Source organism: Fukomys damarensis, unplaced genomic scaffold (assembly GCF_012274545.1).
Source record: "Fukomys damarensis isolate Sample0158 unplaced genomic scaffold, DMR_v1.0_HiC HiC_scaffold_38, whole genome shotgun sequence".
Lineage (NCBI taxonomy): Eukaryota > Metazoa > Chordata > Mammalia > Rodentia > Bathyergidae > Fukomys > Fukomys damarensis.
Genome location: NW_022900950.1, coordinates 31300363 through 31317498, shown reverse-complemented (window position 1 = coordinate 31317498; position 17136 = coordinate 31300363). Strand labels below are relative to the sequence as shown.

The window sequence follows — 17136 nt, the reverse complement described above, 5'->3', positions numbered from 1 at the left end:
CCGCGCAGGCCGGGAGCTCACGCGCACGCCGCCGGGTGATCGCAGACAGGCAGGTAGGCAGGCAGCTGAAAAAAACCCCCTCTGGGGTCCTTGGGTCCTTCCTGGGTCTGTTGTCGCGCAGGCCGGGAGCTCCCGCGCAGGCCGGGAGCTCACGCGCACGCCCTACTCTTCTTTTTAAACATAATGGTATTCATTGTGTATATGTGCATGTACACCAGGTTTTCTTTATCTGTTTTTCTGTTTGATACTTAAGTTTGGCTCCATATCTTGGCTACAGTGAATAGTGAGTACTACAAAAAATATAGGCATACAGATATTTCTTTGGCATAATGATTACCTTTCCTTTGGATATATACCCAGTAGTGGGATTGCTAGATCATGTGATAATAGTTCCAGTTTACTTTTTTCCCTGCCCTTTTAAAAGTTTTTATTTTAAGCCAGTCTTACTAAGTTGCTCAGGGTTGCCTTAAACTTGTTCTCCTGCCTCAGCTTCCCAGGGTGCTGAAATTATAGGTGTGCAACATTATCCTGACACTTTGTTTTGTGAGGACATCCATAATGTTTTCTATAATGGTTGTATTAATTTATGTTCCCAAAAGGGAATGAGAGTTCCCTTCAAAGATACCATTTTAATGTTGTTTATACCTGAGATTCCATTCTAGGTGAAAAGGCAGTGATGGCTTAGAGAGACCTCAGTTTACTAGCTGAGTAGTGTTGGGGTTTGAAAATCAGATCTCTTCCAGATACACCAGAGCATCAGAGATGATGATCCATGCTTAATCTTACTCTACTCATAATAAAGCAGGGCAATGAGGTAGAGTGATGACTAACAGGTGCAAATGATTTTATGGAAAATATGTTAAAATGTACACTAAACAGATCCACAAAGAAGAAGAGCAACATTAATGACAACTTCTGAGGACATCAATTCAGAGAGCTGCTCTGGCCATCACATAGAAAGTAATTTTGCTGAATCGCACAGCCAGCTATTGTACTGCTAATAAATCTTCAAACTACATGGCACAGTGGCTGAGCACACATGCTCTAGAATCACACCATCTACCAGACTGAACACTGAGCATGCTCTCTATTCTCCCTGTTGTCTTTTAGTAGCTAAAGGGGGATAAATAATAGTGACTACCTTAAATGGTTGCACACAAATTAAATGAGTGAGAACACAAAGTGGTCAGAACAATGCCTGACTCATAACAAACACTTATTATGTGTGGCAGTCAGGGTTTGCAAGGGAATAGATTTAACAGAGGACACAAAGTTTATGAGATTTTTTTTTTATAACAGTCACCCAAAAAGCCAAATGCAGAGGACTGCAAGAGATCTAACCACACACTAGAGACCCAAAGAATCCAACCAAGGACTTGGATCCCACAGCAATATCCCACACAAGTCCAGCTGATGTCCTAGAATCCAAGGCAATGTCCTCCATGAGTCCAGCCAGTTGCCTAGAGCCCACGGCAATAACTCATGCTTGTCCCTATCAATTATCTGCACCAGGAAGGCCAGAAAACTCGTGCCGGTAGGGTGAAGGATTTGGGCCACCAGGCTGAGGGATCTATACTACAACCAGGAAGTGATGCTCACGGTGAAGATCAGAGTTCCCATGATGAGAGGAACAGCCATTCCCCATGACAGTGAGGCCCCAAGCTCCTTTCCCGATGAGAAGAGCCAAGTTTACATCAAGAAAAACAACCACAACAAGTTTCTCCTAGAAAATCAACAGCCCATGATCTTCCCCTTCAGTTCTTTTTATGCTGTTGACAGCAATCCTCAGGTGGATCTTCCACACCCAACCATGCTGATTCAGTCCATCTGGACATTACAAGTTGACCGTTGGTAAACCACCACATTTTGTTTTAGCTTTGGCTCACTGCTAAGCCTTACTATTTAATTAACTGTGTGATTGTGGGTAAGTCATGTCCTTTCCGTCTCAGTTTTCTCCACTTGTAAAATGGGGATAATAGAAGTATCTACCTTAAAGTTATTGTGAGAATTTAATGCTATGATACATATAGCATTTACCCTGGACTTGGCATATACCAAATGTTTATTAAATGTTCCAAGTCCATAATTTATCTCCAATTCCAAAATTAAAGAAACCTGTGTAAACCAAACTCTTTTTCTGACTCCCAAATTCATGTGGCAGCAAAACCTGAACTGACCTCACATTGGGCTCTTTACATAGTCTTTATCTCATATAGTGTAGACATTCATATTTTTTGCTGAGGAAATACTACATTGAACAAGTGCATGAGGTAAGACACTCTATATGTGACACAGGACCTTTCTACAACGTGAAAACACCTTAATTCAGAAACGAATCATAAAACAAGGAGTTGTAGACCTATGTTAATACCAGTCAGCTGGTATTAACCTTCATGAAAAACAGTAAAATTAGTACACACATATCAGGGATTTTTCCAAGATAGCAACTCAAGATATCAAGTGTGACAGTCTCAAACCATAACAGTAAGTTAATTACGAACACAGCAGAGCCAGGCATGGTGGTGCACGCCTGTAATCCCAACACTTGGGAGGCTGAGGCAGGAGAATCACTGCAAGTTCGAGATCAGGCTGGGCTACACAGTGAGTTCCAGATCAGTCTCAACTACATAGTGAGACCCCGCCTCCCCCCCAAAAAAGAACACAGCAGAATATCTGATTTTTCTCAGTTTAAAGAGATTAAGAAAAAATACTAAGCCATCAATCATTAAAGGCTAATGAGACTCTATTTTGTACACATTTTCATAAAAGTGGCTAAACTTTAAAAGTTTTGGTACCTAAAATGGTTAGGCTCCCGTACTGCAAGTTTCACTTTCCAGCTATCTCAATTATCCACTGATACCAAGTACAATAGGCTACTAGATACTACCTCTGGGCTTATTTCCAAACGTTCTGCAAACTTCTGGACTCTTATTCTCAGATGTAAAACTAAAGGCTGAACAGTTGCTGGTCTCTAGAATTCTTCCCAGTTTTAAGTCTCTGTTTATGGTCTGTAGGTTAACCCTTTGGAACAGGACTCTCATTTCCTTATCTGTCTCTGGGTTTTTCAGCTCATTCTTACTGCTATTTCATCCCTGTATGAGGCGACATAGAAAGACAGCAGGACACTCAACCACAAGTGTTCAGCCTTGGGGTGAAAAATCTGAGCCCTGCAGGTAGAGCAGTGGCTATAGCTGCCTACTGTGTTTGTACCAGGTCCGGTCACTGTCTGTGACCCAAAAGGTGTGCTCGGTGAGGGACTCAGGAGGCCACAGGGTAGGGCAGCTGCTTTCCAGTCTGTAATTCACCCTGGCCAGTTGATTTTCTCACCCTAGTTATTTTTATTTTCAGTTCTAGGAAGTTAAACTAGGTCATGTAGAAAGAGGCAGAAATAACATGCCAACAGCATAAATGGATATAAAACCTTAAATATAAACGATTAAAAATGCTTTACAAGGTACCAACAACACACTGCCAAAGGTAAAATCAGGCATTCTATCTATGTTAAGTGCTATTCTTAAAAAATTTTTATTTATTTACTTTTTCAGATAGGGTTTCACTATGTTTCCCAGTGGCCTTGAACTTGTGGGCTCAAGCGGTCCTCCAGCCTCAGCCTCCTAAGCAGCTGGGACTATGGGTGTGTGCCTCGGTACCTAGCTTTCATTAAATTACTTCCTTGACTTTCTGACATCCCAGAAGCAGTGATGGAGGGTTTCACATGCCATAGGAGAAGCAGATTTTTAGAGAATCTGCCCTTAGAGAGACTAAGATTAAATGAGGCTAGAACTATAAACTTTTCATTTTTTCTTCATTGAATAGGAATGCTATACATTTTACAAAAATAACTCCCTGCAGTTATCATACTTGACTTAGGAAAAACAGTAAGTAGTAAAACACAGAAAGGAAAAGGTAAAATGTAATGAGGTTTTTCTGATTTTAAAATTTTCATCTCCTGGTGAAGAATGGACGTAGTATGGAGCTTTTCACACATGCATGCCTGCCACTTTTGGCTTCTAAAATAGTTTTATGAGTATGAGCCATCAGAGACATGATCACTAGCCACCAGGGTTTTATGGTAAGGTCATACCAAGGAAGATGCTGCACTTACGAAGCAATCACCTGTGCCAGTACATTACAGGGTTACTTCATTTAGTCTCTACAGCCATCACCCACTTCAGAGAGTTCTCCCTTGCAGCACTAGCCTGCCTGGAGAAGAGAGAGATTCACTGCAGTCTAGGCAGATGGCCAATTAGCAGAGAGGTCAGAGAAGCAGCTGCAGGGGTAAGGAATGCTAGTATCCTGGAGCTGAGGCTTCTCCATCCAGAAGACAAAGAAAGGCACTTGAGCACAAGACAGTCATAAACACAGACAAGGACCAGAGCAAGGAATCCTTCAATACACTTGGCTTTAAGGTGTGAAGTGTAACAGGCACTGGGGAATGATTCATAAAAGTTATTTCTATAGTAGGTTGGTAGGTGCCTTGGGGCCATGAAAGCAAGGTTTCACGCAATGTACTTTAATTAATTACCTAATTCTATGGCTAAATCCATTCCTGTACCAGAAAGCACCATTTTAAAATTAGTACACACTAGCAATCACATTAGTACCTGTACATGTCATAATTCTTTAATTTTCCCATTCCCCACTCTTCTCTTCAGCCTTCTTCCCCCACCCATTTAAAAAGCTGTTTCCATTTTTTGCCATTCATCCTTTTTGAATCTTTTCCTTCTTCCTTCCCTCTTCCCTCCCTCCCTTTCCCCTTTTCTATTTTAACATGTTCTTCCTACTTCCCAATATCAGTCTTCCATTTTGCTTCTTATGTACATTTTTGGTTTCTTAAACAAGAGAAACAATACGATACTTAAACTTGTGTGTCTAATTTATTTCATGTAACATTATGGTCTTGAGGTGCATCCATTTACCTACAAATGATTGAAGTTTATTCTTCTTTACAGCTGAGTAGTAAGTACTCCATTGTATATAAATACCACATTTTCTTTATCCATTTATCTGTTGATGGGCATATGGGGTGTTTCCAAGATTTAGCCATTTTATTAAATGTGCTGCTATAAACATGGGTATGCATATATCACTGTGTTATGATGCTTTAGCTCTTTTGGGAAGATACCTAGAAGGAGAATAGTTGGGTCAACTGGATCCTCTAGTTTTAGTTTTGAGGAACCTCCATAATGATTTCCATAGCAGCTGTACCAATTTACACTTCCATCAACTTCAGGAACACAAGGAGAAGGGTTCCTTTTTCCTCATAGCCTTGCCAGCATTTGTTATCAGTTGATTTCTTGATCACATTCTTTCTGTAGTGAGATGGAATCTCAGCATTGCTTTAGTTTGTATTTCTTGAATGATCAGTGATGTTGAACATTTTTTCATACATTTATTTACTGTATGTACTTCTTCATCTGAGAAGATTTCAGATGCCCAATTCTGAATTGGGTCTTTTAATTGGCGGGGGTTAAGTTCTCTATATATTCTAGATGTTAGTCTTTTGTCTGAGGAATAGCTGGTAAAAAAAAAAGTTTCCTGTTCTGTGGGTTGTTTCTATTCTGTTGGTGGTTTCTTTTGCTGTGCAAACATTTTTTTAATTTGATGTGATCCCACGTGTTGATTCTGTGCATTTGGAGTTTTATTAATTAAGACTTTGCCTAAACCTGAGTCTTCAAGAGTTTTACCTATTTTATTTGCCAGCAGATTAAGTGCAGAAAGCAGCATTTGGTCTTCCATTCTGCACATTCTTTGTACTACTGTGGATGTAAGTCTGAAATAATGCCTTTGGAAAGTCTGATGCAGAGGTACATGCACAGTTCTGATAAAACTTGAGCCTGTGGTTGATAACTCATTTTGTTGTCTAATGCTCCAGAGCAAGCATAATCACTAGTGCTGCCACAGTTTACAATTTTTCCACCAAATGTCTCGGGGTATGGCCACCTGAGAAATGCTTTTCTAGTATTACAATCCCCATTACTAAACTGTTAACACTTAATTATGGTTCTTGAGGCTCACAATGGGTGTTCAATGACATTGTCCCCAATAACTTACTACCTAAAAATAATGCAAAATACTTAACATGCATATGTGTATATGCATATATAAATATAACATATTTATTTAAAAAAATCTGAGAATCTTTCATAGGCAAGGTATTATGATAGGCCTCATAGCAAGATAAATAGCAGGCGGTAAGTCTGTCTATCCCTTCTCCTTAAGAGGAACAGAGAGGAATGGAGGGAGGGAAAGGTGAATCTCTGAAGCAGATGTGAGAACAGTAGCTTGCTGGGATAGACTGTAAGGCTATATGCCTTGGCCTCCAGCTCCCTTAGCAACACAGGTCATTTACATAGATATGTGATCCAACAATAACACATTCATGGCTCTCTGATTCACTTTCATAACTGGATATGAGAGGAATGTAGGAAGCAGGGGCAGTAAGTGCTGGCATTTCAGCGGGTTATCAGACAGTCACCCACAGAAGAGAGTTGGTGGGGTAAAGGAGTGCTAAGCTATAGACAGGAGAGCAAAGTTATATAATCTCACCAGCAGATAGCTAGCTGGGAGCCTTAGGAACTCACCCAATTCACTGAAATCTATTATCCTCATGGATACAGTTTGTTACAAAGAGGGATGCAGGTTAAAAGTCTTGGGTGGGTTGATTCCCAGCACAGAAAAAGAAAAAAAAAGTCAACAGTGTAAAATGGAAGAGTAATATAGGTGATTTTCTCCCTATCTTCAGATTGACTCTAAATCTAAACATAAAAACATCTAAAAATTTCACTGTTATTAAAAAAAAAAAACTGTGTTAAGAAAAATGAAGACCTTTTCTCTCTCAAGTGAACCTTTGGGACTTTTGTTACCAAAATATAAGCATTGCCAAGTTTAAGTCTGAGGTTGCACTATCTTAAAAGTTACAAAGAGCTGTGAAGTCGAAGTGAATCTGACCAGAATAAAACTGGCTTTGCAGATTGTGAAGCTAGGCAAAATTCTGAAATTTATGCCTCTAAATTCCTTTATGTTGACTAAAAGGAAGTCATATGGGCCAATATTTCACTTTCCCAAGGCTCCTGTCAACAACAGCCTCCAAAGAGTTTCTTTGGCTGAAATATATCCAAGAAATATATAGCTCCAAATGGCTTCTTTCTTTATAAAATAAAAATGGCATCCTATGTTCATGTTCATTAGCTCAGCAGCCTCTGGCTGGCACCTACTCAACTTTCTTACTAATATCTTCCTTACAGAATATCCAAAATGATAGTTCTATTTTCAATTATAAAGCAGTTATAAAGGTCTTCTAGAAAAACAAACCATGGCCCACTGGTGAACAACAGATTATCTACTCCTTTAGATCCGTCCAAGGAAGTCCACTCCACAGGGACGGGTCCTGGTGCTGCAGTGGCTACATACCTATCTAACCAGCCTGCTTCGGTGCAGGGGCACTGCCTCCTCAGCTGACAGCACTCTGGATTCTGCAGAATGCAGTGGGTATTACTCTTTTAAATCACTCAGGATCAGTAAAGTGTTTTTCAAATGTGTGTACACTTTAGAATCATCTGGGTATCTTTTTAGAATTTAAAGCCCAGGCCACATGCCATAATCCTTGATGGTGCAACACAGCTAACAAGTAGTTTTTGAAGCTATCCAAGTGATTCTAAATGTTCAGCTAAATTTGGAAACACACACACACACACACACACACACACACACAGACACACAAACACTCATTCTTAAATGGATGGAAAGCAAGTATTCCCCTAGGAGGGCAGGATGTCCTTTGTCCCAGCACCAGTGAGTAGAGGCAAGCTGGCCTTGTTATAGGTCCAGAACTCCTTTCATAGTCCCACCTTTTGGGGTGTGCTGCAACAAAGGCCGGATAGAAAAAAGTCAGGTGTCGCCGGAGTTACCAAATACCCAGAGATTCCTGCTTCCACAGCGAGAGAAAAAGTAAAAATAAACAAACAATCCCAACCCCAACAAGCTGAAAAAGAAAGAATTTTTTATTTCTAATGCAGTAGTCTTCCTCATGGTTGGTTTTCCCAATTATTTAGGGACGTAATTCCCAAACTTGGTTGACAGTATCTTCCGGGGAGCTTAAAAAAAACTAGGACTCATTTTAGATTGTATCAAATTTCCTAAAAGAACTGAAGAGGAAGATCTGTATTTTGAAAAGCCTCTCCAAATTCTTCTTCTCATTTAAAAACCTCTATTAAAATATGACTTGGTTTCTCTTATAGAGAAATCCAAAATTTAAATATTTAAACAGCAAAATGAAAGATGAGAAGAAACAGGGAGACAGGCTTTGTGATATGGTAAAAAGATGAAGGGAGAAGGGAGAGGAGGGGAAGTAAAAAGAATCAAGATGTAATCTGTATATATACCAATACCTCACCATAAATACATTATTCATGGCAAATATACACTGAAATAACTTTTCAAAAGGATACAGAGAGAACACATACTTATACATACTTGTATGTTTCTGTAAAGTACCCAACAGTAGAGAGGGTTGCAGGTGAACACTCCCTCCTCCCAGTTCTCTTGCTCTCCCTGGAGGTTACCGCTGGCAGGCACGTTATCTCTCCGACCTCTGTGCATTTAGGAGGTACCACACCCTCCCCCAACCTGAACAAAAGGGGATTAGGCATGCTGATTTGCAACTCAGTTTTTTCAACAAGAATTTACATAGTGCCAACCAATTCCTTTTAATGGATGCATAGTACCTTATTTGACAGTAGGATGGTATCATTTATTTAACCATTTCCCTATCTATGGACATTTGAACTGTTTCTACCTTTTTTTCTTTTTTGTGGCACTGGGGATTGAACTCAAGGTCTTGAGCATGCTAGGCAAGTGTTCTACTGCTGAATGATACCCTCAGCTCTCTTTATTGTATTTTGAGACAAGGACTTGCTATGTTGCCCAGAATGACCTTGAACTTGCAATCTTCCTACCTCAGTTTCCTTATGTATCTAATTTTTTTGTTAGCAAAAATAATAATTTTGTGCTAAACAGCTCGGTGAATGGTGTGTGTGTGTGTGTGTGTGTGTGTCCGTGCATGTGCGTGCTGCTAGGGGTGAACTCAGGGTACCACCTGCAGAGCCAACCACACCACTGCCTGCAGTGCCACAAAACACCACCTTCCAAACCTCACCTATACAAATTATTGAACTTTTAAAATGTTTGCCAGCCAAACAGGTGAGAAGAATAGCATCTTGCTATTTAAGACAAATATGGAAACCTATGTATACTCTCATCTTCATTAGATTATAAATTCTGAGAGCAGGAAATCTTTATCATTCCATTTACAAAGGTATCCAAGTGCTGAAATAGTTCATAGAGCAGCTAAGTTCTTAGATACTTTTAGTTATCTGTCTACTTGCCGTTTGCAGTTTCTGTTATGATAATGTCACAATATGTATATTTATACAATATATGTGTGTGCGTATTACATATATGTAGTTATATATGTGTTTTCCTTTTTATAAATTGATTTGTAGGGACATTTTCATTAAGTGTATTATTAGTCCTTTGTTGATTATTGTGACAAATGATTTCAACCAGACTATCACTTTTTTTAACAATTTAATTTTTTGTATGGCATCTTTCTCAATGCAGACTTTGCATGATAGTCAAATCTGTCAATTTTTCCACTCATAGCTCCTAGGCTTTATGGTTGGCTAAGAAAGGTTCCTGCCCTATCCTAGTCAAAATTTCACATTTTTCTAAAAAGATCAGTTTGCTTTGTATGTTTAGCTTTTCAGTCTTCCTGAAATTAATTTTTAATATCATAGATGGATAATCAACTGAATTATTACCACTTACTATCTTTTCTCCACTAAGATGAATGATATGCCTATGCATATGTGGGTCTCTTTTCTTTCCTATTAATTTTTAGTCTTACATTATTGTCTTAGTTACTTTTCTTTCATAGCTGAGACAAAATACCTGACACCCAAAGTTAAAGGGGAAAAGGTTTATTTGGCTTAGAGTTCACAGAGGCTTCAGTAATAATCAACTGGCTCCCAGACAGGGTAGCAGACAGGCAACAGTTCACAGCAGATAGATGGTAGGAAAGCAGAAAGGGAACCTTAACACTGTCTTTCTGCCCTTTTTATCACATCCAGACTACCAGGATTAGGGCGGTGCCAAACTAATCACTCATGTGGTTTAGTATTCACACACCCTTAATCCCAGCACCACCTACTCTAGATTCAGCTACCTCTGAAGATACCTATGATTGAATGTGGCTTTGGGGGCACATCTACGCCCAAACCACAACAACTATCACACTAACTTAACTACTATAAATGTATAGAATCTTATACCTAAGTATACAACACTCTCATTCACCTCCCCTTCCCAAGTATCTTAGCCAAACAAAATACCTCAGTAATGGAGAGAACTGATGGTCACCACCTTCACCAAGAGCAACTTGACATGAAGTCCCCCATTCTAAAATTATTAAGGTTTATAAAAATATCACCTATGTAACATTCTTGCCAAAAATGTTTAACCTGAATATAATTATGAAAACAATCAGGATAATCTAGAATGTAGTACATTTTTTATTGTATTTTGAATCTGCATGCAAAGAAGAAAATGTCAACCATCTATAAAAAAACACTTTTGGAATTAGATGATGGCATGTCATTCCTGAAGCCCCCTACCCCAGCTTGGGCAGGGTCACACCTGAGGGGTAACTTTGCTGCCTATAAGAAAAGCCAGTACAGACAAACCTGGCGCTGAGCGGAAAGGCCAGCCTGTCCCAGCCCTTAGTTCCAAGAAATATCTACACTGCCACCTGATCTGAGGAGCACAGACTGCCCTATCTTTGTTTCCAGACTCCTCAAGGCAACGAATCCTCTGTTCAATGCCTGGCAACTGCATAGCAACCACTTCTCCACCTAAATCTATGCTCTTCCTCCATTCTATGCTGGTTCTTCTCAAAACCAGCTTGCCTGTGCTGAATAAACAACTACCTTCCCTCACAAAAGGCTAGTCAGAGAAGATTCTCTCTGCATGGCCAATGCAATAAAATGAATGTGAATTTTCTTAGAGATGGTAATGACAATGTGATTATGTAGCAGAAAGTCTTTAGGATCTCCATGTTAAAGTATTATGATATCTACAATTAATTTTCAAATTGTTCAGTCAAAAACTGTACATTTGTATGTTATATATGAGTACATTAGACATATTGTACAAATATGTAAATGTATTCAAACAAACTCTTTTATCATTACATTTTCTGATTACTGAATGAATATATAAGTCAGTGAGTGACCTCAAATGTTTATCTTGAACTGCACTTTGAGCTAAGATTCTGTGTTCAACAAACATCTCTTGTATCTATTCTTTCCCAAGGCTTGTGCTTTGTTATTTTCTTGTTTTGTTAACTTTTCCTTCCTGGTATATCTCTGGAGCATCAGTTGTCAAAGTGAGATCTGGAGGACCCTGGGGATTTTCATGAAGGGATCTATGAAAGCAAAGCTATTTTTATAGTTTTTAGTATTACTTGCTTTTTTCACAAGGTTGACATTTGCATAGATGAATGTAAAACAACAAATAAAACTGTAGCAAGAATCAAAGTAGTGACACCAAGCTGTGTACCAGTAGCTATTATATTCTTGACCACTGTGCATCTGCAGTTCAAATGAGGCTACCTTTACTTAAGAATGTCCTTGATAAGGCAGTAAAAATTATTTCTAAAAATCCTGACCTTTGAGCATTCATTCTTTTAATAATTATGTGTAGAAACAGAAAGTACATATAAAGCACTTCTTCTATATGTGAGGTAGGATAGTTGTCTCAAGGATAGCACTTGTGTGGCTGAGTGGCAAAGTGAACTAGCTGGTATTCAGACATGGGTGAGCCTGTTGACTCAAGAAAAAACACTAACAGTATTCACTGCTGATATAAAAATAGAACTTTCAAATTAAAATTTAGGAAAACAGGGAACCTGCTAAGTTCTCATCATTTAAAAGACTTTCCTGCAGAGCTCAATGGTGATATTTACAAATGTGATGTTTTGAAATATTATATAATGACATGTATCAATCAACACGTGGGAGATCTTTGCGATTCAGTGAACAATATTTTCCAGGTGACCAGTGATGATGTTACAAATCAAGAATGAGCAGAGGATCCAAAGTACAATACAGACCAAAAGATTTTATTGTAAAAAACAATGTGGAAAGTTTGTATTACTAAAAAGAATATAAAGAAACCACCAATAGTTCAAGTTAATTGCAAAGTTTTGATATAGTATTAAGGAAGAATATCTATAATTATGTGAAAAGGTTATTGAAATACTCCTTTTCCAAATTCAATTGTGAGGTGGAATTTTCTTTATATTCTTCAATCAAAATAACATACTGTACCAGGTTAAATGCAGAAACAGGAGAATCTACATGTTTTCTTTTTTAGGTACCAGGGATCGAATTCGGGACCTTATGCTTGCAAGGCAGGTATGGTGCCACTGAGCTAAATCCCTGTTTCTTCCTATATGTTTTCTATAAGTCACATGTTAGGCGACAAACCTCAAAAAGGTTTGAAAACTTAATTTTTCACAAAAATGCTCTATTAACATATAATAGGTTTATTATTGTTCTTTAAAAGGAATTAAGTACTTTAGAAATTTCATTATTTAATTTTGAATATTTCTATTGACAGAAAAAAGCCACATAAACCAAAGATATTTAGGATCCTCAGTAAGTTTTTAAAAAAGTTTTTGGTGTTGAAGACCAAACCCAAGGACTCATTCTTGCTAGAAACACTGAGCTAAATCCCCAGTACCCTCAGTAAGTTTTAAGAGTATGAAGGACATTAAGACAAAAAAGTTCACGAACTACTGTCATAAGACAATTGAAACAACAACGACAGCAGAGATTAGGTTTTGTAGACTAAGGGAAAATCCTCTTTTCTCATGGGACCCACCTCTTACAAATCTGAAATCGTCTTTGCCTGGCATAATTTTCTCTTACTCACTATGATTCTCTCTCCCTCATGGAAAACCGCTAGTCATCTCTGTATCTATTCTTCATTTCTTCTATGGGAAAAAACAAAAAGTAAAACAAAATAAAAACCAAAACAAACAGAAAACACCAAAAACCAAACCAAACCAAGAAATCCAGACATTTATTCAGCATATGGCTGCTTGGGGAGAAAAACATGAAATTTCTGGCTTAGGAGCTGGAGGTAGATATGAGACTAAATTCTGCCCAATGGAGTTTAATGTAGAAATGTTGTACACAGATTCTGACAAGTATTCTAAAGGTGTGCCTTCCTTCTCTTCCTTTTGCTAATAGAAATGTACATTTAATGGCTGTTACTGTATTACATCTTATAGATAAGAGCCACATGGTTATGAGTGGGAGATTTAAAAACTGAAGAATGTGAATCCCCAATAACTCTGTGGAACTGCCCACCTAATGGAACAATACCCAAAGAGCTCATCAATATCCCTTACAAATTTCACAACAGTCTGCTCATATGGCAACTCTCCACGTGGGATGCAGGGCTGGCACCGATACACTAGTTATTCTATCAGAAACTGTACCAAGCTAATAAATGGTCCTAAGCTTGTCAGAACAAATGACTTCCATCTGGAATGCTTCCTAGAAAAAAAGTAATCTTCTTGAATATTCTTCACATAGAAAGAACCATGATTGATATTTTCTTATTCACTGTCAAATAATCTGAGTTCATGATTAGCTCTGCATTCATTCAAAAAGGTATTAAACTAGGCCAATGACTACTGTCAGTCTGATCAAAGTCCTGCTTTACACCAAAACCATGAGTGATGGCACACAACTTTAATCTCAAAACTCTGAAAGGCTGAAGTGGGAGGATCACAAATTCAAGTCTAGCCTGGGTAACTGGTGACTTAGCAAATTCCTGTTTCAAAATAAAAACAAGTTTTCAAAAAGGGCTGGGGATAAAACTCAGTGCAAAGGCCCTGGGTTCAATCCCCATACAATGTTAAAACAACAACAACAACAACAACAACAACAACAACAACAACAAAAGACGTCCTATTTAACTTGCTCTTAACAAAGTTTGTGCTAATGAGTCACATTAGTAGAGGTACCTTCCTGATATTTTCTGCAAAGAACAGACAAAGGCTGGAAAGAATAAATTTAACTCATATTTTCTAATTGTTATATGCCAAGTGTTTTCATACACAATAAAGTTTTTACAACTTCTCCTCTTAAATGTTAGGAGCTGCCACCTGCCTTGCCAGCAAAAGGTCCCAAGTTCAATCCCCAGTTTAAAAAAAAAAAAAAAAGTTAGGTATTTTACTGACTCTAAGATAATTATGTATGTTTCTTGCACTGGATTGTCTGATTTTATTATATAATTTAACCCACAAATAAAATATCTAAAAGATAATAGCTTTAAAAATAACAGCGATACTTTTATCATGCCTAAAAACTATTCCTTAACATCATCAAATATCCCAAATTATTTCGTGTCTTTTTATCTAAACAAAATATACATTTTATTTTATGTATCTAAAATGTTTAATTCATGGGATTCTTCTCCATTTCATCCTTTCATTCAATAAAGAAAATTCTGTAGAATTCCCTACATTTTGAATTTTGTGATTACAGCCTTGTGGTGTCATTTAACATGTTCCTCTGCTCTCTGCATTAATTCTAACCTGAGACTTGATCAGATTTAGGTTCAATGTCCTGACAAAGATGTCTATGGGTGGTGGTTTGCCATTTTTATTGCATCTTTCTGTGATACAGATTGACCAGTGTAATCAGATGTGGTCAGCCTGACCCATTCATCAGAAAGTCTTGCATCAACTTCTTACCTGATAGATGTAGCAGCCACAAATGAGCTTTGATCCAGTCTATCATTAGGGTTTCTAAGAGAGGACACCCCCAACCCACTCATGGTGAGGATCCAACCCAGGGCCTTGGGCATGCTAGGCAAGAACTCTATCACTGAGCTATATCCCCAGCCCATCTTCTTTTTTAAAATCCATTTTCTTATAGTATAATTTATATAAAATTTATCCTTTCAAATAAAGTTTTACGGCTTTTGACAAGTGTATGAAGTTCTGTAACTAATCACCACAATCAAGATACAGAATATTCAGCAGTAAATCCCTTCCTCCTATCCCTTAGCTCTTGTCAACTATCTGTCCTTACAATTTCTGCTTTTTAATAATGTCATCTTAGGGCTGGGGATTTAGCTCAGTGGTTCTGCCACCTGCCTCACAAGCATAAGGTCCCAAGTTCAATCCCTGGTACAACCCCCCCCCAAAAAAAAGAATGTCATCTACATGAATTATACATTGTGCAGTGTTTTGTGTCTGGCTTCTTTCACTAAGTGTAATGTTTCTGGGACTCATCCATGGCAGCATATCTCAGTAGTTCTGTTTCTCTTTTTTTTTTTTTTTTGGCTGAGTAGTACTGCATTTATGGTTAAAGCTTCTTTGAACATTACTGTACAAACTTTTGTGTGGATTTAAGGTTTCAATTCTCTGTCAAAGGAACATTCTGTATGGTGAGTACAAATTAAGAAGCAACTGCCAACTGTTTCCCACCAGTACCAGGAATCACACACAGGACCTTGCTGCACTTGCCAGGCAGGTGTGGTGCCACTGAGCCCTGCCAAATGTTTTTCAAAGTAGATGTCTGATTTTACATTCCCACTGAAAATGTTTGTAAATTCTAGTTGCTCCACATTTCTATCTTGATTGGTATTGTCAGTCTTTTGATTTTCACCATGTAGTGCATGTGTAGTAGCAACCAACTGTGGTTTTAATGAGCATTTTTCTAATAGCTACAGTAATGATTTGAACATTTCTTCTTAGGCTCACTGGTCAATCCCAGGTCTTCTTTGGTGAAGTATCTGTTCAATGTTTTTATTTATTCTTAAATTGTTTGGCTTATTATTGAGTTAACAATTCAAATGATGATAATCTTATTCTATGATCCTTCTACATTTATTAATTATAATTTTTCTATAAATAAGTTGTCTAAGCAGGGCATGGTAGAATACTCCGGTAATTCCAGCTACTCCAGAGGCTAAGGAAAGGAGGTCACAAGTTGGAGGCTCCTCTGGACAACTTATTGAGACACTGTCTCAAAATAAAATATTTTTGAAAAAGGATGGATGCAGATCAGTGGCAGAACATTTGCCTAACAGTTCTGATGAAGAAAAGTTTTCTTTTACCAATTATTTGGAAATTTTCTGGTATAATTTGTACAAGAGATAGTATAAATACTTGATACTTCCTCTCTATTTACCATTCAATGATTTGGTTCCCGAGCATCCTCCAGAAGGGAGGATGTGATTAGCATTATGACCTTAAGGATTTTAACATATTTTAGGTGAATTAACTTTTTTTTTTTTTTTTGATGATGATGATTGAATTACCTGAACTCTGACTAGTGGAAAGCCTTGCAAGACTCTCTAACCCAACTATGTTAGTCAGGTGCCTTGTTTTCTGGTGTGACAAGATTTTCTAGCTCCTCTAACACATTTACTGCCTATGTAGTAAAGAATTTGGTCTTGCCTAAAAGGAGGGCTGGCCTTAGCCCTCAGCTTCTGGAAAGTAAACTGTCACACTTAATAGAAATGTCTTTGTTTAGGGTGGAGCTTGCTACACTGAAAAGTCTTAGAAGAAGGCTGGTGGGCACAGTGGTACTTCCCTGTTTTGGGGACTTGTGAACCACAGGAATGACAAACCATCACACACACATTCTCTGCATACACCCTGCCACCTTCTTCACATTGCCAGAGCTCTTTGGCACTGAGTTCTCAGCAGTGTTCTTCCTCCACACTTGCCTCTGGGTGATTTCCTTGACACCAGAGGTTTACATTTCCTATACAGGCCACAGATCCACATGCTGATATCTCCACCCAAGACTTTTTTCTTAAATATTTTTAAGGATGATCATTCAAGAACTTACCAACCCATAGGTCCCATTGTTTCTGCTCTAGTTTTCCCACGTTTTGCCTCCTTTAGCAGTTCTTCTATTGCTTTCCTGGTGGGAAAAGGGAAGAAATTTGAGAAGCAGCCACCACACCAAAATCCAAAAATCTATTCATTCTATTATATATAATATTAGGAAAGGAAATGACTTGTGAAATATGATCACTGGGGCAAAA

At 38.2% G+C, this 17136-nt stretch overlaps 1 protein-coding gene across 2 annotated transcripts in view; it reads right to left on the bottom strand.

Annotated features, from left to right (window-relative positions):
• Positions 1 to 17136, bottom strand: part of LOC117284593 (protein POLR1D-like) — a 54073-nt gene that overhangs the window by 9767 nt on the left and 27170 nt on the right. For both annotated transcript variants that reach the window (XM_033759906.1, XM_033759905.1), the window contains exon 2: positions 16938 to 17012. In XM_033759906.1, the coding sequence (XP_033615797.1) occupies positions 16938 to 16954 (17 nt within the window). In that variant the 5' untranslated portion in view covers positions 16955 to 17012. The remainder of the gene's footprint in view (positions 1 to 16937; positions 17013 to 17136) is intronic.